The sequence below is a fragment of the Sander vitreus genome, chromosome 15, assembly GCF_031162955.1.
Source record: "Sander vitreus isolate 19-12246 chromosome 15, sanVit1, whole genome shotgun sequence".
Taxonomy (NCBI): domain Eukaryota; kingdom Metazoa; phylum Chordata; class Actinopteri; order Perciformes; family Percidae; genus Sander; species Sander vitreus.
Genome location: NC_135869.1, coordinates 7542651 through 7567460, shown reverse-complemented (window position 1 = coordinate 7567460; position 24810 = coordinate 7542651). Strand labels below are relative to the sequence as shown.

The following is a 24810-nucleotide window of genomic DNA, read 5'->3' as shown; positions in this document are numbered from 1 at the left end:
CCAAAGCAATTACTGAATTTAATTAATTGATAATACGAATTAACTTGAATACTTTTTGTTGCCTCCTTAAGTAAATCTATACTTCACATTCTGTCTCCCGGTGTTGTGCCGAGTTTTGCATCCCTGCAAGAATTGCATCCATTCGGGCAGCAGCAATAATTTCTGGCAAATAATGCATGTCTCTTAACACTCATCGCTGCCGAAAACAAATTCAAAAATTATACACATCCTGATTTATGATTTATCATCATTGATGAAAATGACAGCAGTGTATATAGTTTTTAAACAGTCCTTTGCCTTAAAAATCATTTTCACTTGTGGATGCAATTCTCCGCAGGGATGCAGAACTTGTCACACCTGTCCCCTCAGGTAAAAAAAAGCTTCAGCATGCCAAACTTACTATTCACATCCATATGAATGAATGGAGGCTTTATTTAAAACAAAATAATAATAGCTACGATAAAAGCCAAACGAACAAAACACAACATTAACTTAACATGTGCAAAAAGGAATAGGAAGAAGCAAAAGCTTATTTAATACTACCCATTTTCCACTACTATATAATAATAATAATCATGAGTGGCTTCATATTCATATCATATCCAATTTTTAACGCATTCTTTACAATTTGCTACATATATAGACCTACTATATACTCACAGACCACAAAAAACAAAACATACATAAATAATGTCACACACACACACACACACACACACACACACATACACACACTAGAGGCGGAGTAAGGTATTGCAGTTTCCCAAACACACACCTTTCATGACTTAATTCAGTTTGAACCAGTTACCCACTGCTGTTGCTAACCTTAAACACAGCAATTCTACTTCTCAGTGATTAGAGTACTGTGATTGAAGTAGGCCTACTCAGAGAAAGTGACCAATGATGCAGACTGAGGAAAATATCCTTTATTTCTCGTGTATTGTTTTGCATAAAGTGTGAGGCTGACATTGTGCTTATAGTGGTGCACATCTGGGCCAGTGATTTGCTCCTTGAGTGTAAGGTTTTGATAATTGTGTAATACTTTTGATTTCCGTGTGTAAGCAATCGGCAAAAACTTGTAAAGGAAAGTAAGATACAGTTTAATTTAAATGAGAACGGTAGAAGAATAAGACATATACAATACAAAATAATGAAATAAAAATAATAAAAAATAAGAGAACATGAGAGTAAAATAGAATAAGACAATGTATTAACAAAAACAGACTTAAAATGTAAATACTTAGATAAATAAGTAAATAAATAAACAGAAAAAAGAGATCAATAAAATAAATCCCATTTATCCAAAGCCAGGTAGGTCTGTAGTTTCCTTTTAAAAACATCAACGTTCTCTGCTGCCTTGTTCCACAGATGTGAGCCATGTGATGTAGGCCCAGCAAACACTGTCAGTCTTGAAGTTGGACAATAAACTGGAAGGGGAAAATAAAGTCAATAAAAAGTCGGTGTACAGCATACTCAATTTCACCAGACTTGAATATGTCCGGATGACCAGTTACCCTGGTAGCTGCTCGCACCGGATCCTTTTATTTTTCAACTTTATTTGCATATTTTCACAAATATCATGTGATACAAACAATTTTGAACAATTCGGCATCCTACTTAAAATATAAAAATAAGGCTGTCATTTCCATTCAATAAACATTACAACCTTACATAATGATGACATAACATAAATAAAGTTAAAGGTACTTAAATACGCAGTCAGAAAAGAGGAAAGTCAAAAAGAAATAAATAAATTAAAAAAATACAATAAATACCAAAAAAGATTGAATTTAAAGGTAGGCTATATAATCACATTTCCTTGAAAAAAAATCATCTGTATAAATACTTTTCTTATTGCTCGCACCTGATCCTGTGATCCCCGCTGTTTAATGTGTGCGTGGCAGTGATGTAACAGAGGAGGAGTCAGATGCGCCTCCACTGCGCTCACTCCAACTGTCGGATCCTTTACAGGTGAACTCATGCCTCTACCTCGGAGCACTTTGCTTGAATTTAACCAACAGGCAAGTCGACGCCAACTTCCATGTAACTGCTGTAGTTTGGTAGCTTGTTGGTTTCAGTGTGCTGCTGAAGTGGTCAATGCATCTTGACTGAACTACTGCTGAGTACTGCTGAGCGCCTAACAGGTGTTGGGGACCGCCACCCGGCCAGAGAGAGAACATGTCCAATGGGAAAGACGCAAATGCTGCAGAAAAGTGAGTACAGGCAACTTCCAAGTTTAGTGACACGCAAAAAGTTGTCTTTTCCCTAAATATTTGATATCTTCGCCTTCTGGATCAGCTGGTAGGATTCTGTTTATTTGGGGAAATGGTAAAAAGAAAAAGGAAAACCTGTATAGGAAATAATAATATAGATTCACTCTCTGCTGCACCAGGAAACGTTATTTTATTTTATAGCAGGGTTCAAAATCAGAGTTAGAATCAGAAAAACGATTATTGCCAAGTAAGTGACACTAACAAGGTGTCACTTGCCTTGGTGCATACATAAACAAACAGACATTGAACATTAATGAAATAAACAAAATATACAGAAAGAAATATAAAAAAAAAAAAAATAGGTGTTTAACATTAGACAAAACAGGCTAAATGGATTGAGTGCAGAATGTGCGAAATATATAGAATGGGCAGGTGTATAGTCCTGGATGGATGTTGATGCAAAGTGTGGGGAATAGGACATTTAATATATAATATCATCATTTTATATTAAGGACAACACAGATGCTGCTTTTGTGTGATGCTGCTCTTATTGCATCATGTGTTTAGTGACTACGACTGAACTAAACTTCAGGCAAACTTAAATACATGCTGTCGCTCTTTGCTGTGAATTTCATACCTGCACCACACATGGATCCTGTATGTCTATCAGTGTGCTGCTGATTTCCCCTCTCTCCCCCCCTCCCCCCCACAGCACACGGCTCAGTGCTTTTGCTGTGTGCACGCTTTGATCCGTGTTTGTGTTTGTGCGGCAGCTCCTCACAGATGACTCTGAAAGAGTGCCTGGATGAGTGCATGGAGGCCTTGGATCTCTTCCTTAACAACCACTTCAATGAGAGCCTGGAGAGGCTGCGGCCAAGGTAACAGAATAATCCCAGAGTCATTTTTGGCTCCACACAGGTTTGAACCAGCTGTTACAGTCTGGGTTTTTCAGGTTGTAGTGCACTGCATACACCTTTTAGCACATTCACTGTGGTATCTTTTAGTATGATGTCAGCAGAATTTAGTCTCGGGTGATGTTAAGAAGAAGAAACTGTGGTGTGACCTGTGAAGTAGCGTGCTTCCTGTCAGCCATTACACGAGGGTGGGCCTTGTGTATAGGCTTCAGTTCTCCAGGATATGAAGTGTTTGCTGAAGCTGACGCCCAACGTCTGACTGTTTCAACAGCCAACGAAAGGCAACCCTACAAAATAAACACCATGCACAAGACGGCCTGGGACGGCAGAGGCGATAGGAAGAATAAAGAGAACCAGACATTTGCTCTTATCTTTTCTCAGCAGGAAAATGCGCCGGTCATACAGTAGCTATGCTCTTAAAATTGCCTCTGTTTGCTTCCAGTGTATAATGTTGATCCTGCCACTCCGTGTTTCCTATGTAGAGTGAATGAGAGTATGTACCATGCTCTTATCTACGCCACAGTGCTGGAAATGCAGGCCATGATGACTTTCCAGCCTGATGACATCAGCAATGCAGGAAATACCATGAAGAGTGCCTCGGAGGTGTGCCAGAGGTCAGGATGTCACATGAATAGTATTTTTCACCAGGTTTAAGCATATCGTTTCACTCATTTCATAGACTGGAATAATAATAAAAAAAGTCGTCACATCTTTTAAAACACTTTCTTCTCTCACATGCTGTCAACTCTTCTTCCACAGTCCATCAGCCATAAGAGGCAAATTTACAGGATTGCATTTACATGGACTGTTTCTGACCATACTACCAATTTGACTGCGTTTGCATGAGAGAAGCCATTAAAGCAGCTGCTAAGATAATTTGCCAAAATGGGCACATGCAATTCGTGGATGATTGCTGTCAATGTCAGCAAATATGTGGTTTGCACGAATACTAACGCCGTTCCTTTTGTTGATACTGAGGTATTGTTTGGTGTTTCAGGTTTCGACGGAAGTCCCCAGGTTTAACTAACAAGTCGGTAGGGGAATCGCTCACTGAAGGTAAAAGGCTTACATGTTTCTCTTCTTAATCCACCCAAAAAAACAGTAAATGCAAAGGGAAAATGTACGTAATTTTAATTTACGTTTTAATTTTCCTTATTTCAATGGGGATAACATGTCCAATTGTCTGAGTGTTCACTATGTCATATATCCCGCACATTTTCAATGGAGTTTGATAGCAAAAAAAAAACTATAGTAGCCTATCTGAAACGGTCAGTGCCAATCTTCTTGATGTTATCAACTTCTCTATCCAACAGTAATGACTTTTTTTTTTTGTGCAGACTCACAATTTTCCACTGACATGTAACATCCTTAGAGAAAACCGCTCTGAAGCTGGAGCCGCTCAAGCACTGCGGTGCTCTAAGCTAAATGCTAACATTTGCATGCTAACCATGCTAACCAAGCTTACCATGTTCACCATCTAAATTAAGACTAGATTAGACTTTATTGTCCACCTTGGTGGAAATTTGTGTTTGGCTTCTCCAAAACATTTAAACACAACTATGATATTGGATATTATCAAACATTAAACATACAGCACACTAATACTACACGCCATTAAACATAAAATAATAATTGTGCAATGAGCAGAAGCAGCAGCAGGTGGAAAGAAGGTAGGATACAGCCTACAAGAGAACATATTTAAAATACCTGGCCCTTTCTGGAGCAGTCATTTTGCATGCAGTGCCTCTATGGCAGTGGTTCTCAAACTTTTTTCAATAATGTACCCCTTTTGAATTGTTTCTTTAAGCCAAGTACCCCCTGACTAGCGCTAATCATTTTCTGTAGAAAAAAAAGTGTATATAAACAGGAACAGTACAGCGCTGTCAGCGATAGATTTACTAAACAGTCTCATAACTGAAAAAACATTGAAATGCTTAAATGAGAAAAGGAGACAAAAACTGTAAAAAAGACAAAAACTTCGAAAAAGATGGTAGAAAGAAGGAAGTAAGGAAAAAAAATATTACTACATAAAGAGGAAAAATGTTCTGGAAAACAGCCTACTAACTATTAAACATTTTGTTAAATATCTCACGTACCCCCTGCAGTCCTCCAAAGTACCCCTAGGGGTACACGTACCCCCATTTGAGAAACACTGCTCTATGGCATGGGGAACAAAAGACCTTTTATAAATATTCCGGCTCACCCTCGGGACCCTGAATCGACGGCCAGACAAAAGCAACTCAAACTCTGAGTTTAGTGGGTGTGAGGCATCCATAGATATCTGTCTGGCCTTCCTGAGTACCACACTGTCAAATAGATCATTGAGCTGCTTCTGTGGCCTGCCAATCTCCTTCCCTGCTATTTTAACAATTTTGGAAAGCTTGTTTTTGTCTTTTACGTTCAGGTTGCCATACCAAGCTGTTATATTAAAGTGCTCATATTATGCTTTTTGGCTTTTTCCCTTTCCTTTATTGTGTTATATATATTTTTGTGCATGTTATAGGTTTACAAATTGAAAAAGCCCAAAGTCCACCCCCAAAGGGACTTACCATCTCCAACAGAAAACACTGTTGACAAACTGCTCCAAACAGCTCTATTGTAGTCCAGCCTTTACTTCCGTGATGAACGTGAGTCACTTTGTAACACGCGTTCTAATGCTCGCCTAGCTGCTAGCATGGCACGCCCTCATGCTCTGCTTCTGACTGGCTAGTAGTCCTTACCTAGGTACTGCGCACGTGTGACTTCTAGATTTCTAGGCTAGCAGCAACGTGCGACAAGTACGACAAAAATATGTTTTTTTTTTGTTTTTTTAATTAAACCATGTAAACCTATTCTGGTACAACCTCTAAATACAATTATGAACCTGAAAATTTGCATAAAATGAGCACTTTAAACTGTAAAATACTTTCTACCAGGCCCCTGTATGCCATCTCAAGTATGTGTTGACTAACACTGAAGCTCCTCAGTTTCCTGATTAGAAACAGGTGCTGGTTGGTTGGTTCTTTCAAAAACACTCCCTGAGTTTGCATTAAAACTTAAGGTATGATCCATGGTTGTGCCCAAGTACTTGAAATGTTCCACTACTTCCACAGGCTGGTTGTTAAGTACAACAGGGGTGATGTTACTGGTCCCTCTTTGGTTTTATTTGTATTATAATTTTAATTTATAATATATTATTTTTGTTATTGCCACGTTTATTTCCAATTGACACCAGTCCTGCAGTAAAGTGACCTGGCTGAAGTAAGCTTTCTCATGTGCGGCATTATTTTCTGTGAGAAGTCCAATCAAAGCCACGTCATCAGCATATTTAGGTAGATTAACATTGCTGCTGTCTACAGTCATTAATATGAATTGCAAAATAACAGACGTGACAACACGCAGCCTTGTGGTGCTCCAGTATTTAAAACAAGCTCGTCTGAGTGTGTTAGCATGCTAACATTAGCTAATTAGCACGTAACTCAAAGCACTGCTCAGGCTGATTAGAATGTCATTAGACTTGCAGATATTTGGTCATAAACTTGCAAAGTATTGCACAAGTAAAGACCTTTGAAATTATTATGTCACTAAATAAAATGTCAGACATCACCAAATAATTGCAATTCCCCATAAGGAGGGACATGGATGTCTGTACAAAGTTTTGTGGCTACACACCCAATAGTGGGTGAGATATTTTAGTCTCGGCCAAAAGTGTTTAACCAACCGACTGACAGAAAATAAAGAGGAGTGGTCCCTGGGGGATGAGGTACTTAAACATTTGTTCAGCAGGACAATCTTCACAGATGTACACCACTTTTATGAATTATAAAGCGTAAATGCAACCTTCGGAAGTAAAAAGCTAACTCTAGGCTATAAACAAACTACACCACTGTTGCATGACTTCAACATCTCCACCTCTAAAGTGGCAGTAACGTTTAATGTCCCCCTGACAACCTCTGTCGTCTCATTTAGCCACTTGTTAGCAACTGTTGTTAGCACTCACCTTTTTTTTCAGACATGTAAAAGCATTAAAATACACAAGTGGAGCATCCCTAAAGCCATGCAGCTAGTGTGGCTAAAACATACGTAAACATGGTCTTCCCATATTATTTGCTATGATGAGGTAGCAGTGAAACAATTTGATGCTTTATTGCTTGTTGATTTTGATCCCTGTATGTTGTTTATTATTTCATGTGTCATGTTTATGCATGTGTTTTTGCAGTGCAGCTTCACGCCGAAGTGTGTTACGCAGAGTGCCAACTCCAAAGAGCCGCTCTCACCTTCCTACAGGTGCAGTAGGCTAATCCCATTTTTAAAACGTAGAAATGAACTGTATATGTCTGTATATCTAACGTAACAGCACACCACAGTTTCCACATTATCAAGACTGTGTTTATTTAGGAAGTGTCCAGCAAATATATGGAACGAACATTCCACTTAGGCCATTTTATATTTGTTTGAATGATAATCTAAGCACCTCAATTAAATTTACCCATTCCCTTGTTTTTTTTTCTGCAGGATGAGAACATGGTGAGTTTTATCAAAGGAGGGATCAAAGTACGAAACAGTTACCTAATTTACAAGTAAGTAATGAGAGAGAAACGGGGTGTATAATTAGTAAAAGTCGGTGGTGTTTAACTTTATTGAACAAAAAGGCTGTATACATTATCTCAATATTTATTTCCCACTCTTCTCGCAGTTGCAAAATTTGTAAGGTTATTAAAGGGGCACTCCACCAGTTTTGCCTTCTGTAGTTTTGGAGCAAACTCTCTAAACTGTCTAAAAAATAGCCCTGACGATGTCATAGTGACATCATCAGGCTCATCTCATTTTAGATTCAATAACAGAAAGTCTCCTTTACAAACTGGGCATGTGGGGTATCAGGCAAGGAGGTTCTTAAAAGATGCTATTGATTTGCATTATGGGAAATGTAGGAACAAGTGTTTTTGGAGCTTGAAAGTCTGGATATTTTGGCCTCTGCTGCACAGATTTTGATCGTTTTTTTTCTTTTTTAAATCTGTATCTGACACAATTCCAATGTGTAAGTGCAACAGTAAATCACTGGAGAAACCTTTTAAGTCAGATGGGTTTTTTTGTTTAGTCAAATGTCATTACGTGGGGTGACCTCTAGCTCACCCGGTAGGGCGTGCGGCTCGCCCTGTAGGCTCAAACCTTGGCTGCGGCTTGGGTTCGATTCTGACCCGAGGCCCTTTGCCGCATGCCATCCCTTCTCTTTCTCCTGCGTTTCCTGTCATTTTTCAGCTGCTCTAATAAAGGAAAAAGCCCTTATAATTTGACACTGCAATGACTCTGAGGACCCCCTAGGGGTCGCAGACCCCCTGTTGAAGATCACTGCTATACAGTATTAGGTCATTATGCTGAGCTGTGTTGTTAAACAATTGACATAAATGCCTTTTTTTTCATCCAGAGAACTGCATTCCTTCATACAATCTCACAACTGTCTCAAAGGACCCAGCCACGTTCACTTAGAGGGAGGAATATCATTTGGAATAGGGGCGTTTAATCTGGTACGTCACAAAAGCAGCCCCAAACACCATTGTTTGACTATAATGGTGTGTAATCGTGTGTGACTACCATGCAGTTTATCAGGTCTTCTTTATTCACAGACACTCTCGCTATTTCCTCCACGGATACTCAAAGTTTTAGAGTTTGCGGGCTTCTCTGGAGACAAGGTGTGATATATGCACAATTCCTCCATTTATGCATTAACTGACACACTCATGGATGTTTTCTACATGTGTGGTTCCGTTTTAGGAATTTGGTCTGTCTCTGCTGCATGACGGTGCGACTGGGATGAATTTGCGCTCCATGCTGTGCGCTCTGCTCGTGCTCTGCTACTACACCTTTCTCACGTTCATCCTAGGTAGTGCTGTACCCCCTCCAAAGCATCACAAGCATCGGAGATTCAGATGATTCTGATCGTGTGGTAATATCCTGTCATTGAAAATGTCGGTACGATGTATCATATGTATCGTATCTCCGTTCTGTCCTCTCAGGTACAGGCGAGGGAGACGTGACTGAAGCTGAAAGGCTGCTGAAACCTTTCCGTCTCCGCTACCCACGGGTGAGTGGCAACAAGGATCATCTGGTTACAGGATACATCACTTTCCAGGAAGCTCTGAAGTGCTAAAAGTCTCAATATCACTGCCTTCGTTGCATCTATTTTGAGCATTCTTTTTTTAATGTGTCTCTTACGAGGGCCCGAACTTTAAGGAAGTGCAGTAATAAATAACTGAAGTACAAAATTTCTAAAGGATAACTCCGTTTTGTTTTTATTTTGACATTTTACTTTTTTTCATCTTATTTTTTTGTAGTTTGGGCCATTGTTTCTATCAGTTAATGATAGACATTGATTACATTGTACTCACCAAAGTAATTGTAAAATGTTCGGAACGTGGCGCAAACACGAATTAAAAGAAGTCAGACTGGGCAACTTCCTGGTGCAGCTTTGAATTACCATATGTGCTCTCTTTATGCACACATACAGTTTTTTTTGAGCAGAGAGGGAATATTTAGTTTTATTTCCATTTTTGCTTTCACATCTCAGCAGTTAGCTTGAGTGGTAAAATGAGTACAAAGTCATAATTGATAGAAAGAAGTCGGAAAAAAGTTAAATAAATAAAACCGAATGATCCTTTATTGGCAATGAATTCAACTTTTTCACGTCATTGCCCTTTTATTCTTTCTATTTTTACACCATCTTTGAGTCTCACAGTATGGCAGCTCTTTCTTACAAGTCCCTCCCTTCAACTCATATATATTCTTTTTTTCTTTTTATGGTCCAGTCACACACTCAGAATCCTCCCCACCCTGATTACTTTCATCTGATACTCACTCCACCTTCCTCTCACGCAGCCCCTTCTGCACCCTGCATCCTTACATCCTCTTTCCTTCCTTTTACGTGAACTTGCACACCTTCAGGCCATCACTCCTTCCACTCCACTTGACTCACATTCTTGTGAATTCATAATACCTGTTTCCACTCCACCTTTTCCCTACATGCCTGCCCATCCCAGAGAACAAACTCAAAGCTCTGACACAATGTGTACCGACCCAGAATGGAAATGACTTGGTTAAACATTGGTAAGAGTAATTGCTAAACAACAGGTCTGCTTGCAGATAGAGGAGAAGTTAACACACAGCAGATTGACATGTAATACTGAGCAACACTGGAGGCTGAAATCTATTTTTTTCTTCTGTCCAGGGAGCAATATTCCTCTTCTTTGCAGGCAGGACTGAAGAGATCAGGGGGAACATTGATGAGGTGTGTTTTGATGAAATGTGTCAGTGGTAGGGCTTGGAAGAATGACGACTGATGTTATATTTCCTGTACATTTAATCTCTTTAATAGAGCATTTTGTTGTCAGATGACAAAATGTAAATAATCATAAGTGATTGCATACTTTCTTGAGACCAGCACCCAATTACACAACATTCCTCCAAAGCAGCTTCCCTCAGGGGCGGAGCCAGACGTTGTAAACCTTCAGGGCTCAGGCCAAACCTGGGAGGGTGGGGGGGGGGTTTACGGCAGCTATATGCACTAGTTTTCAAGCCATTTGATAATACAATGTCATAAAATCTGTACATCATTTGGGAAAAACATGATAGTTGCCAAGGAAAAGGATCATTTTGGAGAGCCAACATCCGATTTTGTATCTAATTGTACTCCAACTGTCTTCTACATTCTGAAACCTGAACACAACAGATGTTGAGGATGATTCATTCTCAATCCTGCCATCTAAAGAGACGCAACAACTGTCTGATGTTTCTATTTTGAAATTACATAACATAGGTAGGGTAGGAATTTGGCAGCATTACTAATCTTTAAAAAATATTTTTAGTAGTAAGTAGACTTTACAGAATGAATGATATATTTTCATTAACATATAACTTCTGCTCTATTGATTTGCCAGTCCAGACAAAGACTGAGAGGATATGACACAGTTATTTTAAAAACGTATAAGATTAGGGGATTTTGAGAAAACGTTCGAGGCTGAAGCCCCAGAAGCCACCCCCTCGCTCCGCCCCTGGCGTCACTGTTGCGTGTCCTTGTTAATGTTCTATATGATGTAATGTCAATGATCTGCCAGGCGGTGGCACTCTTTGAAGATGGCTGCAAGGCCCAGCAGGCGTGGAAGCAGTTCCACCACATGTGCTACTGGGAGCTGATGTGGTGCTTCACCTACAAGCGAGCGTGGAAGATGGCGTACTTCTACGCAGACCTGCTGAGCCAGGAGAGCCGCTGGTCCAAGGTACAGAACACCAGACGGGCCAGAGGAGATCAGTGGGAATTTAGTTGGATGATCTCTCAAAAGAAAGCTGTGCGTCGATCTTGTCGAAATGTGTGAATGCTTACTTTATGTTTCTCACTGCTAGGCCATGTATGTTTACATGAAAGCTGCTTACCTCAGCATGCTGGCTGAAGATGAGGCCAGGCCTTTTGGGGAGGACGAGGTCCAGCTCTTTAGGTAAATGCACACACTGTAATTGCTCCATGATTTATCTCAGAAACATATACCACATATTTACTCACTCACTCACAACATAGACATAACAACACTTCAGGATGTAACTAAGTTGTTAAAGGTCCCCTGCAGACATGTTTTGAGACCTATAAAAATACTCTTGCTTTGAATAATTTTTATCTGATGTAGTTTTTCCACCGAAAAGTGTATTACCTCACTAAAAACTCTCCAAATTGAACCACATTTGGCTTTGAAACGAGGTGTGATGTCACAAAGTTCCGCTCGTACGTGGACGACTTTAACGTCTTCACGACTCAAAACGTAACCGTTCTGGTTTACTTTCACCGCTCTCATCAACTTGGTTTCCCGCAGCAGGAGGCAGCTGTTATTGGCGAGAAAGCTCTGATAAAGCCATTGTACACTACCTGCACAGCATCAAACGGCACAAACAAAAGTTAGCAACTAGCTGGTGAACATAGTGGTGCATTGATATTTCCCTCAGGAGTTGGTGGAGACCAAAAACGGAGCTAAAAGAGAGTTAATATTGGACTTAAATTCATCAGGTGGACCGAAGCATGAGTCCAAATGAAAATATTGCTCCATGTGTGCTGGATGTGTAAATACCATAGACTGTAAAAGTAGTGGACATAGCATCACTGGCGTCAACCCTTGGTTTGTGGACTGCCGTTTTGAAGCCTCGAGTTTGGCCTTCATCGCCGATTGTCAACCCTTCCTAATTGAGTCATCCAGTGGAGATTAAACGGCGGGTAACTGGCGCCATTTAGCTGCATGTACGGCAGTACAGAAAATCTGCAAGCTTTCCCCTAAGTTACCAGCTAATGCTAGAGGTAGCTAGCTAGCTTGGTTGGTAGAACGCTAAAGAAGACCAAAAACTTTGAAGTGAAAACACACAGTGAGAGGGTCAAAGTTTAAGAAGAAAAACACGGTCAATACCCAAAAACAAATTCACGGCTATTTTAATCTCCAGTGCCATGGTTAGCATTGCTAAGCCTCTGTCCTGATTGACAGGTCGGCGTGTAGCTAGGCCCCTAAAGCATCCCCTGCCTTATAGTCTATTTTAAAATAAATGGGACCATAATTTACAAAATGAACATCCTGCTGTATTGAAGAAAACTTGAAACTAGCGATTGAGACCATAAACTTATTATTGAGGTAATAAATCAAGTGAGAAGTAGGGTCATTTTCCCATAGACTTCTATGGAAACTGACTTCTTTTTCAACCAGTGGAGTCACCTTCTACTGGAAGTTAAATGCAGGTTTAAGGCATTGGTTTCACTTTTCAGACCCGGAAGCTTTGTCCATTATTTTTACAGTACATGGTAAATACGCAACTGTTAGCTAACATGTTTGGTGTAAGGTGATAATATGTCACATTTGTGTGGTTTACACTGCCTCCAAGTGGCTATAAATAAATAAATAAATAAATAAATGCAGGTTTAAAAGGAAGTAGCAGAAGTTTTAGGCACTGTCTCCCTAATTCAGAACTCATGTCTTCTTTCCTAATTATTCTTCACTAATGTCCCTGTGTCTTTAGACAAGTGCCCACCTTCAAGCAGAAGATAGCAGGGAAGTCTCCCCCGACTGAGAAGTTTGCTATCCGTAAAGCCAGACGCTACAAGGCTCGCTGCCCAATCAGGCTACCAGTGCCGGTGTTGGTAAAGCTTTACACACACACACACACACACACACACACAATGGTAAATATGTTTGACTAACAGAGCCATCTAACAGTATTCACTGTTTCATTATAGGAGATGATGTACATGTGGAACGGTTTCAGCATGATCAGCAAACGACCAGAGCTGACTGAAGGCATGATGCAGACTTTGGTGGATGCAGAACGCACCCTGCTGGAGTCTCCTGGTAATAGCACTTATCCCAAACCAGAACAAACGCCACTTCCGGGATTTCACTCTTTTCGGCCGGATGTCCGTTACCTTCCTCTTTCTTTGTGTTGGCATTCTAAACTCCGGTGGAATTATGAGGACTATGGTTAACTGCTCCTCAGATCTCTGCAGGGTAAATCCAGACAGCTAGCTAGACTATCTGTCCAATCTGAGTTTTCTTTTGCACGACTAAAACAACTTTTGAATATACACGTTCCACCAAAACAAGTTCCTTCCCGAGGCTATTTTGCAGCGTCAGCGTGGCTCTGCCTGGTGCTTGGCACCACCCAGCACGATTGTGATTGGTTTAAAGAAATGCCAATAAACCACAGCACGTTTTTCTCCCATCCCGGAATGCTGTGTGGACTAGCCAGACCCTCCTCCGCAGCGCTGTGGAGGAAGGTCTAGCAAAGTGAGACAACCTAGAATATAACTGTAGACAAAATGAGATAACTTGACACTATCCTCTACAGAAAACGAGTATTCGTTGGATGACCGCTGTCTGATCCACCTGCTCAAGGGTCTGTGTTTGAAGAACCAGGGTCACCTCCAGGCTGCTGAGGAAAGCTTCAACAAAGTGTTTTCCAGGTGACTTCCAGTGGATTTAATTTCAAGTTATTCCCTGCTAACATGGCATGCAAGTCAACAAACCATTTATCTTCTGTGAACAGAGACACATCAGTGTGTGTGCACTGCATGTAAAAACATGGATGCAGTTTTTGGCAACATGGATGAACATGAACATTTAGACCAAGTTAAAACCACTTAACTTTCAAATTTTAGTAGGCTATGCCATTCTCCCAATAAGAACTAAAATTATTAACGGGTCCAAAGTCATCCTGAAATGGACTTTTTAATTTAGTTTTTGATTATCTTGTATCAAAATCTTAACTCAATATTTTTCTGACATTTAAGTAAACACTGAACTGGATGTATTGACAATGCACTGTTTGCTTAGTTTCCTCTCAACTCACCCATCAAGTCATACAGTGAATATTTACATAGCACTGAAGAATGACAGCCATTCTTGTTTAAGTCACACTGATAATGACTACGTTAACATGAACATATTATTCCGGTTTTTGCCCTTATTCTGACAATACAATATTCTGACTAAGCTGTCTACATGGCTAAAGAAAATAAATATTACACTAAATAACATTACAGTTGCACTTAGTTCACCTTCTTTATGTGTGTGTACTCAGTGAAAAGAAGATCAAGTTTGACCACTACCTGGTGCCTAACTCTCTGGTGGAGCTCAGTCTGCTCTACATAGACCAAGGAAGAAGGGACGAGGCTATTAAACTACTGCACAAGGCCAAGTAAGTTACTCCCTTGAAGCAGCTTCATTGATGCATACAGCATCAGAGACACTGTCAAATCCTGCCACCTAGATCCGGCAAGATGACAAAGTCGAATATCATTTGTATTCTTGTGCCCATAGACTGTAATGACAGAAATGCAGTGCTTTAATTAGAGTTAAAAAGCTTCTAATAGTCTAAACCAGCAGCCTGCACAGCTTGCATGTGCAGCATTTGGGGGCACAACATTGTCTGCATGGATTATTGTGCTGGTACACGTTAATATTTTGTAATAGAAAACATTTTGGGGGTTATGTGTAATCAAAGCCCTTATTTAGCTGACTTCCTACCTCACACAGCAGCACATTTTGGCTTCCTCTTGTGTTTTGTCGAAGCAGACATTCTGCCCAACACATAACAACAAGAACACCATGAGTGCTTTATTATTAGAAAGTGACAGGAGTGAAGTAACAGCACTCAGTTGGACAGAAATGTTATGTACTTTACTAACATAACAAAAACCTAAAAATATGAATGACCAACAAAATATTATATATTTAAGGTGTCTGTGTGTGTGTGTCTGTCTGTTTTTATCTGCGTTTTTAAAAGGAGTCATGCTCATTATTTCGTTCATGCTTTTCATTTCTGTGTTTTCCTAAATGACAATAAAAGGAATCTTGAAATACCTAACAAAGAAAAAGATATTTTTGGAATACATATTTATTTGCTGTCTTGAAGATAGTTGGATGAAAACATCAATACCACTCCCATGTCTCAGAGCAGTATCAATCTTCTCTTCTGACTCTTGGCAAGAAAGTGAATATGAATATTTTACTATTGCTGTAAAATGTTCCTTTTTTTTTTTACACTACTACTTTAAGTTTTTTTTATCCTACGTTATTTTTCCTAATATACCTTAGTCAATATATATGTAATATAATGTATTTGTTGCAATTAGCATTATTTCACCAACAAAGTCATTGGTTGGACTGTTGGGACAGGATGGTCCCACAATGTACAGAGAGTACCGTCTCTATGGTTACTTAGTGCATAGCCCCTACAGGAACACTAGAGGTCGCTCTCTGCCTGTTACAGAACAACAAATGCTATCCACTCACTGCGGTAATAAAATGGGTTCTTGAAGACTAATACATTGTGTATCAACCCTCTGCTCCCATTGGATAAAAGGCAGTAAAGTAGGCAAGTTGTGAGAATTCACAAAAAAAAATGTAATGTATTGTAATATTCAATAAAACACCAACACTAATCCTTTCACACTTTAACCTTCCTCCACTGACTTGTAGACACAACTACAAGGACTACTCGATGGAGTCTCGTACACAGTTCAGGGTACACGCTGCTCTGGCCAAACTCAAGGCTGACCCCGGGGAAGAGGAGGACACTCATATGTAGGAGGACATTTCTTCACACTGGACTCTCCATTTCCCTCACAGTTATGGCTGTTTTAGCCCCAGTTTTTTTTAAAACATATCCATTTTCAACAAGTGAATGTTGAGGTTGTTGTTGTTTTTTTTATCACTGTGTTCAGGTATACCTTTTTGTGTCACTTTCTACACTAACATATCATTGGACAAAGGTAAAGACTGTTTTACAAAAGCCTGGGCTGCCCAGACTGGCTTCCAAGATCATAAAAGTGTTAACAGTTTGACATTGTGAACTGAGGGACAGTGTATATACAGTACACTTGATATTATCACGGTTTACATAGAATAAATTAAACACTACATTTTAATCAATTGATTAAAAGCATCACAACCAGTGTAAGACATTTTGACTTGATGAAATGTATAGTAATGACTTTATAATTTACTAAATTAAAATAGCTATATGATTTTTACATAATTAAGTTACTTCAGCATACTGTGCAGATTTGGAATGACTACATTTTAAGGTGTTAAGATCTAAGGTGTTTTAAGATAAAAAAAAAATTTAGAAAATGGTTAACTGACTTGAAGAAATGTATGCCCCACAGTCAGCAGCCAGTATGCTATTCATTCATCCCTCATTCTGTATGCTTGCAACGGAGATGCATACGAGTACAACACGCCATGGCTAAAGAGGTGAACCGTTTACTGCTGTTCTCAACTCACTCACCGTCTTGGTGTGTTTTGAATTAATCAAAATTCAAACTCACATTCCTAACAGTGCATGCACTTTCCAAAAATGTCAGAATGTTTAACAAATATTTTTGCATAAATAAATTCTACATACGACTGTCTGTTTTGTCATTAATGATGCCAAAATTACTTTGTAATATTTATCGTCCTTTTAAAATATTTTAAACATACATTTCTTGGCCGCCTGGGTAGCTTACCTGCTTGAGTGTGCGCCCTATGTACAGAGGCTCAGTCCTTACCGCAGCCCTGTGGCCCTTTGCTGCATGTCATTCCCCCCTTCTCTCTCTCCTTTCCAGTATTAAACTGTCCCGTTAAGTCTTAAAAATGCCCAAAAAATAATCTTAAACATTTCTGTACAGCAATGTATTTATTTCAGTGACCGCTAAATACATAAAGAGGTAATTAAAAATAACATGCTTAGAGTTGTTTTTACAAAAGAAAAAAAAACATGGATGGGGTTTTTCTTTAATCCAGGCCATTACAGATACCATCAGGTAACACAAGATCTAAACTGGTATTCAGATACTCTTTCACAAATGTCCCAGTGAGTTGTATTATGCAGCACACCTTCCATCTCATTAAGTAGTTAGACCAAGCCCCAGCAGTTCTGTATGTCTGAAATGACTCCGTCGAAGACTATGAGGAGGCAGCAGGAGGTGTGACCGGGGCCACCACCTGCTCCTCTTTCAGTCTGCGTTTCATTAGTTTCTTCTTCTTCTTCTCTTCCTTCTCTATTTCAGCAACCATTTCCAAGAACTTGGGGCTGCGGGGATCCACTGCGTAGCCAAAGCGCTCTCTGGCCTCGACCAGCAACTTTGCACGCCGAGCTTTCTCCTCCTTCAGCTTTTGCTTGGTTTCCCGCTTCTCTCTGCGCCAGTCCGCTATCATCTTGGGCATTTTGGCCATGTTCGCTGCTAGGAGTTTCTCTCTGTGATGGAAAAGATTAGTATAACTCATGTTAATGTGCTGCATCATGCACAGTTGTTCAACAGGTCGGTTGGTTCAGATTATAGCTCCACCACTATGAGATTGATTGCCATGGAATTTGCAGTTCTTCGTCCTTGTAGGATGAATTAGTTCTATCTCCCTGACTCTTCCTCTTATGTTTTTTTTTTTTTAATTTATTTTTAGCACAAGACTAGTCGCCCAGTCCATATAAAAAAAAAAAAATACATCAAATAATACATACACATAAATTAGTTTATTTTTAAGATTATTTGAGACAATGCACATTAATTAACATTGGCGTTAAGGTTAAATGTGCCAGGGTTAGCTTGACAGCTAATTTGCAACCAGAGAGAGAGAGAGAGAAAAAAAGTCGATCAAAGGCATCATTTTTGTCTATTTTGCTAATTGGAGAATTGTTTTAATCGTTCTTTATGCAAACATTTAACTCACTCATGCAATATCAATGTATACTGAACTGTGCATTGGTATGTACTGAAATCAGTAAATAGGAAATATTCAGCCTCTCTACTTGTTATTTAACTTTTTTACTGTTTACTTAGGCTATCATTATCATATCTTGATATATCTTGGTACCTCTTGTTATTGCACTATCCCCTTTGCTGCTGTAACACTGCAAATCCCCCCGCTGTGGGAAGAATATAGCATTATCTAATCTCAAATTCTCACTTTGCAGCTTTTCATTTGTAAGTATTTGCTACTTTATGTGAACATAAACTGAATATTAACTTTGGAACTTGAACTGTTGGTCAGAAAAAGCAAGACATTTGAAGCCACCACGCAGGAAAACTGATGGACATTTTCTGACTAGTCAGGTGCAGTAGCATGTTAACAACCATAACTAATGATACTATGCAGTTGCATTATGGGAAATATAGGACACAGCATGTTTGGAGCCTGATCCATCCCGGAGACAATTCAGGATATGTCTGATCTCTCTTGTGAGTTCCCCAACTATGCTACCTTTCTGGAGTACTTCTTATGGTTTATTTTTACCTAACACTTCCTTTAAAAATGGCCATGGCTCGTTTTTAGTTGTAGGTTTAAAACATGAATACCATAATTGATCAGTGTAAATTAAGCTCTGAAGTTCTGTGAATGAGCTGAAAGCATCCTCTTCCTCCATCAGCTGGTGTTGAATTCAGTGTGGATGAATCCTCTGCCTGGATTTGCTGCTGGTTATGTTCATCTGGGCCACGTTGAACACTATGGTTGAACACCCTGCTGTGTGCGCAAGCGCTCTGCCTTTTAATTACCACGAGTTTACATACACGTCTCTGTTGATTGGCTATCACCTGTGACACAGCCACTAAACGAAAGAAAACATCTCAGAGCCGTTTCACACCGTTCCGACGAAACATGTCTTAAACCGTAGCAAAACGGTACACACCGTTTTGAGATTGAACGTGCCCCTATATTCTCTTAGCCCCAGTTTGTGACTCACATATTTACCAATACATAACGGCAGTACATGTATCTAACTGATACTACCCGTGCTGGCACTCAAATGAAATTAAGAGTAAACAGACCAGCGTACCAGCTACCTGTCCGATAATTGGCGCACCACCGTTAGCTACAGTAGCATTACTTACTTTGCCAGCCGTTTTTCGGTTTCCTGCTTCTCCTTGGCCTCAATGTTCTTCCGCATTACCTCTAACGGAGGGTGCCACTCCTGTTCCTCTGCGATGATCTTGTCCAGCTGCTCATGGTTTGGCCACAGCGAGGCAGGGTCGATACCCGACGCTGAACCGTAGCGACCGAATAGCTTCCTGTCATACCGGGCCGTCTTCTGCCACTCCGGCGTCTTCTCGCTGTCCTTGTCTGGGAAGTATGGCTCACGGAGGTTCAGCTTTAAAGGTTTGGGGTTATAGGACGCCGTCTGCAATAGAACCCCACTTTGAGAGTTCGCAGAAAGTACAGTTTTCGAACATGAAAGTCCCTTTAAAGTCCTACATAACATTGCCGTCCTCCTGCACAACATGGACGCCGCCATCTTTGCTCGTCCACAAAAGGACCCGGAGTAAAAAAAAGAGGTAACTACCGCAGTGCCTGTTCATCAGGATAATAATGCTGATGATAATAACACATCCATGCTTTACAGTCTTTGATCAGGAGGCAGTGCTCTGGTATGTTGGTAACGTTACAGTTTAAACATTGTAATATCTACATTTAGGCCGTATGGTTGACCGGGTTTGGTTAGGCTACTGGGAAACGCAAGGCATACAATTTATATAGCACGTTTTATTACAAAAAGGCAGCTCAAAGTGATTTTATTAAGACATTAAATACAATACATTAGAAAATAAGCATATGACATTTAAAAAAAACTGTTTAAAAGAATGATAGTGTCGAAAGAATGAATGTATTAATCAGTTAGTTGATCAATAAACAACCATTTGACAAAAAATGTTGATTCACAGGCTATATTGTTTTTCATTGTTTTTAAAGCAAAAATACCAATTCTCCAAATTCTCTTTTTTTTAAATATATATCAATGCAAATTAAATGTCTATGTGTTTGTGACTGTATAAAGAAACAAGCAATTTAAAGACTGCTTTGGTGTCTGGGAAATTGTGATGGACAATCTTCATTGTTTTCTGCATAGACTAACGATTAATCATAAAGACATTTGACAGTTGGGCCCTGGCACTTTCGTGCTCGGGCACTTAGTAAACTTTAGTTAGTAGGGCAATAAACCTTTTGAAAGAGAGGACCTTTTGTTTAAACGTCCTTTTTAGCAGCCTCCATCCTCCCTCAACAAACAAGAAGTGGAGATAGGACAACTGGGGTTGCTCTGGAGTGCAGCACTTACAGAGACAGATGTCATCGCTTTTGTGTCGTGGGAGAGAGCGGGGCTCTCCATCGTCATTAAAGATGTAGGGTTCCCATGGCAGGGGTAGCACCAGGCTGGAAGTGGGGGTGGGGGTGGGGGTGGGTGTGGGCATGACAGAGGTTTAATTTGGCTTATAGGAGCGATCTGGTGCCAAGCCCGGGGCTTCAGGGATCACATCAACGTCAGTCACAGGCAAATAGGCTTGTTAGCAGTTAGACGATAAGGGGATGGTGGCAAGATGACAGGTCTATTTCTGAGTGAGGATGTGAGTAGGAGGGTTGGGTGGTGTATTAATACATGTTTAGGGAAGTTATATAGAACAGGCTCACCGGAATTATGACTCTACTGCATCTGTTTTTACAGAGGTGTTTAATTCGTATAGAGCTGTATATTTGTATTGAATGTAATGAGCTGTCGTGGAGTGTAACTACATTTACTCAAGTAGGCCTACTGTAATTAAGTTCAAATTTGAGGTACTTGTACTTTACTTGAGTCTTTTCTTTTCCTGCCACTTTCTACTTCTACTCCGGCACATTTCAGAGAGAAATATTGTACTTTTTACTCCACTGCATTAATCTGACAGCTTTAGTTACTTTACGAATTAAGATTTGTGAACACGTGTAGTTTTATAAAATATGTTTTATTATAAATTAAACTACCCAACAATATAACGGCCTATAAATCCACCTGAAAAGATTAGCAGATTAAACACTTAGTTGACTGACAGAACAGTTTGGATCGTTTCCAGGTTCCAAAATGTGAGGATTTTTCTGCACTGAGTACTTTTACTTTTAATACTTTAAGTACATTTTCCCAATGATATAAATTAGGGCTGTCAAAATAACGCGTTAAAAAAATAACGCAGATTAATCCATTCCATGTTGACGTTTGACCCGGAGCCATTCTAGCCACCATTGGACTGTAAAATGAAGGAGGGAGACGAGAATGTTCTGCCTGGATTATTAATTGGAACATTTACTTGTAAAAATCTTCTTCCTGCCAACCCTGGCTACCGAAATCTGGTGCCACTGATATGTCTGCGCTTCTCTCTGATGCTCTGAAACACAAACACCGCTGCACATGACGCTAGTTAACACTATACTCGACAGCAGCTAACGTTAGCCTACCGCTAGCTAGTAGCTGGATTAAACACGTTAAAATGCTGACAGCTAACGCTAAACGGTGTCAAGTTTGACTGTGTTTTACTGTAGAGGATTCAACACCGGTATGTAACAATCTGCAGCTGCCGTCGGAAAACAACACAGACGGTGCGTTCAATGAAACTGGTAAACTACAGCCTCGTGGTGCATTTGAAGTTATTGTAAATTACCTTTTCCCATCTGGTGGTTGTTTTTGTCGTTCAACAGCAATTTACTAGTGAAATAAGTTATTGTTATTGTTATACATTATTATTAAATCATTTCATTTTGACCATATGGCCTTAGCAATAAACAATCCGTTCTTTAATGTCACCAACTGTTGTGTAGTGCCCTTTTTTTTCTTTTCTTTTATTACTTCTGTTTTCGGTTCAGGCACCGTTAATTGTTAAATGTGATTAATTTCGATTAATTAATCACAGAGTATGTAATTAATTAGATTACATTTTTTAATCAATTGACAGCCCTAATATAAATACGTTTACTTAACCAACATTGTCAACTCAGGACTTTTACTTGTATTTCTACAGTGTGGTATTAGTACTTTTACTTAAGTAAAGGATCTGAATACTTCGTTCACCACTGGTTATGAGGATAGCTGCATGAGACTGAGAGATTTTGGTATTCTCTAAGTGGAACAAGCACAGCACAACACTTGGGCCTTCGTTGTTGGTCAGATGTCCAAAACTACATCTGGTCACTTAAAGACAGATCTCTCAGATAAGGTTAGTCAGGGGTTGTGTTAGGCTTAAACACAAGAGTACATGTTGGCAGACAACATTTTAAATGGTTTAGGTGCTTACCCTTGAAAGATAGAATCTCACAAGAACAACTCAGTGTGGCCCAATGGTTAGCAGCACTGTACGTGGGTTTTCTCCGGGTGCTCTGGTTTCCCCTACCACTAAAAACACGTTCCCCTCCCTCTGTGCCGAGCTGATATGTGGTGAGCGTCTGGCGTCGTAAGGCTGCCGTGCATCTCCCAGGTGGGTGCTACACATTAGTGGTGGTAGAGAGTAGTTATTATTGGTAGAGCCCCTGAATATCTCAAAGACCCCCTTATACGGTTGGAGAAACTCCTGCACCCCAGAGCTAGTGTTGCCAACATGGGCTTGCTGAGGTTTAACACCAACATCAGAACCTGTTCCTTTAGGATCTGTGGTGCCAGGAATTTTGAACGTTAAATAATAAGATAGGCCTATAAAAAGCCTTTAATTTTGGAAGTCTAAGCTTATTCATTTTGTTATATATTTTTGTTTCTTATATAATTATTATATTTCTTTGAATCATGGTTTGTTGGTAGTAGTGTATCACTTCTAGTCACCTGACTCATCTTTGGAAATATGACTTATTATTGACGTTATTGTGTCCTCTAGAGCTGAATTATTAGTTGATACTTTGTTCAACAGAAAATTTTTCTCAGTAATTAATCGTTTAAATATGTTTTCCAGCAACAATTCCAACAACTGTTCAAGCCTTTTAAATGTGAGGATTTGCTGCTTTCGTTGTTAAATTAAAGCAGCAAATCCTGTTAAATGTAAAATTCTAAATTTAAAATCACATTTGACTCTGGGAAGTTGTAAAAGCCTTCTCCCCTCTATTTTCTGACATGTTATCGACCAATTGAATAATCCATAAATGGTGAAAATAGTTGCAGCTTCAGTGTCATCTTTGACATTTGTATAGCTGTTTACATAATATAAACTAAACTAAAGACACATTGACTAATTGAACTTCAGTCTACATTCATGCTTAAATTACAGGAACCTTTTACTATAATATTAATAAACCCTTTTTTATATAAATATGTGATAAATACTTATTTGTCAGTTGTTACTTAATCAATAACCACCAAGTTTGTTGTAACCATCATTTGTAATAATAATCTAATGAAATAATATTAATAAAAAAAATAATGAAAATACTCCCTCTCTTACACACACACACACACACAGACAGAGAGAGAGAGAGAGCCAAGGTTTGGTGTTGTCTTTCCTATGAAGCAATTTGCCAAGCCAGTGTTACTATTTGTTGACACAAAGAAGAAATCATAATAAATTGAGTCTAAATGAACCGCTCCTTTGTTGGCCTTTAACAATGACAGGGGTTTGCTCAGAATTTTGGCACCAAAAATTAGATATGTCAGCGTTTCCCCAGAAAAAAGGGATGAGAACAAATCCCAAATAACCGAGAGCTGATCCCCAAAATATCTCCGTTTCCTGGTAATGACAGAACACTGTGGCTTCACTGCACAAACTATAAGAGGAAAAAAAGGCTAAGCAAAGCTTCCTTGGTAAGACGAGTCCCTAGAGCGCGGGTGATAAATTACAGCTTTCTGCAAAAATTAATAATCCAAAGGTAACTAATGTTGTCCTTGGCAACACGGATACAAATTCCCCATAGGTAACTGAAACATGTAAACACTGCACGTTTGTATAGCATTCCTGATTGCTCAATTTGTGGTTACATAAAGGCCATCATGGTCACAACAAAGCAATAAGGAGTGTAGACGTGCAGATTTCTTTTTTTGCTGCAGCTCTCCGCAGGCTGCTTTTTAAACACCCCAAAAGCCCCCCCACACACTAATGTTAAACTTGGACTTAGCCCAATTCAGAACTGCCAGCGTAAGCGGTCTTATGAAGGGGGGTTGTGTGTGTGTGTGTGTGTGTGTGTGTGTGTGTGTGTGTGTGTGTGTGTGTGTGTGTGTGTGTGTGTGTGTGTGTGTGTGTGTGTGTGTGTGTGTGTGTGTGTGTGTGTGTGTGTGTGTGCGTGCGTGCGCGCTAGGGAAAGCGGAGGGCAGAGCAGGACAGGGAGCTTTCAGTGGGGAGCAGTAGAGTATTTTACAGTAATGGATGTACCACATGGAGATCCAGTTAGTGATGCGTTTGGAGCGCGACCGGGGGTTTGAGTGGGATGGGGCGG

General features: G+C 39.8%; 2 protein-coding genes across 3 annotated transcripts; one reads left to right on the top strand and one right to left on the bottom strand.

Moving 5' to 3' along the window:
* The first annotated feature begins 1941 nt into the window (after nucleotides 1-1941).
* LOC144529939 (tetratricopeptide repeat protein 39A) lies at nucleotides 1942-17031 on the top strand. Of its 2 annotated transcripts, none has more exons than XM_078269310.1 (18): nucleotides 1942-2213; nucleotides 2987-3091; nucleotides 3610-3741; nucleotides 4125-4183; nucleotides 7326-7393; nucleotides 7622-7686; nucleotides 8532-8631; nucleotides 8731-8796; nucleotides 8879-8987; nucleotides 9121-9188; nucleotides 10329-10388; nucleotides 11215-11376; nucleotides 11501-11592; nucleotides 13145-13265; nucleotides 13362-13473; nucleotides 13970-14084; nucleotides 14702-14818; nucleotides 16102-17031. In XM_078269310.1, exons 1-18 carry the CDS (start codon nucleotides 2179-2181, stop codon nucleotides 16208-16210), a joined length of 1695 nt encoding a protein of 564 aa, XP_078125436.1. In that variant the 5' UTR covers nucleotides 1942-2178; the 3' UTR covers nucleotides 16211-17031. The 2 variants fall into 2 exon arrangements, with proteins under 2 accessions (XP_078125436.1, XP_078125435.1); XM_078269309.1 differs by having other exon boundaries at nucleotides 8879-8990.
* Nucleotides 17032-17283: 252 nt separating this feature from the next.
* gadd45gip1 (growth arrest and DNA-damage-inducible, gamma interacting protein 1) lies at nucleotides 17284-19914 on the bottom strand. Its single transcript, XM_078269311.1, has 2 exons — nucleotides 19494-19914; nucleotides 17284-17863 (listed from the first exon to the last, which is right to left on the bottom strand). The coding sequence occupies exons 1-2, from the start codon at nucleotides 19892-19894 to the stop codon at nucleotides 17572-17574; spliced, it is 693 nt and encodes a 230-aa protein (XP_078125437.1). The 5' UTR covers nucleotides 19895-19914; the 3' UTR covers nucleotides 17284-17571.
* Between the last annotated feature and the right edge of the window lie 4896 nt (nucleotides 19915-24810).

Excerpts from the sequence above, each read along its gene's own strand:
- gadd45gip1 (XM_078269311.1), bottom strand. The coding sequence starts at position 19,894 with ATGGCGGCGTCCATGTTGTGCAGGAGGACGGCAATGTTATGTAGGACT. Across the intron at positions 17,864-19,493 it reads ACCGAAAAACGGCTGGCAAA|AGAGAAACTCCTAGCAGCGA; the intron begins GTAAGTAATGCT and ends TTTCCATCACAG.
- LOC144529939 (XM_078269309.1), top strand. The coding sequence starts at position 2,179 with ATGTCCAATGGGAAAGACGCAAATGCTGCAGAAAA. Across the intron at positions 10,389-11,214 it reads TCAGGGGGAACATTGATGAG|GCGGTGGCACTCTTTGAAGA; the intron begins GTGTGTTTTGAT and ends ATGATCTGCCAG. Across the intron at positions 14,085-14,701 it reads TTCAACAAAGTGTTTTCCAG|TGAAAAGAAGATCAAGTTTG; the intron begins GTGACTTCCAGT and ends GTGTGTACTCAG.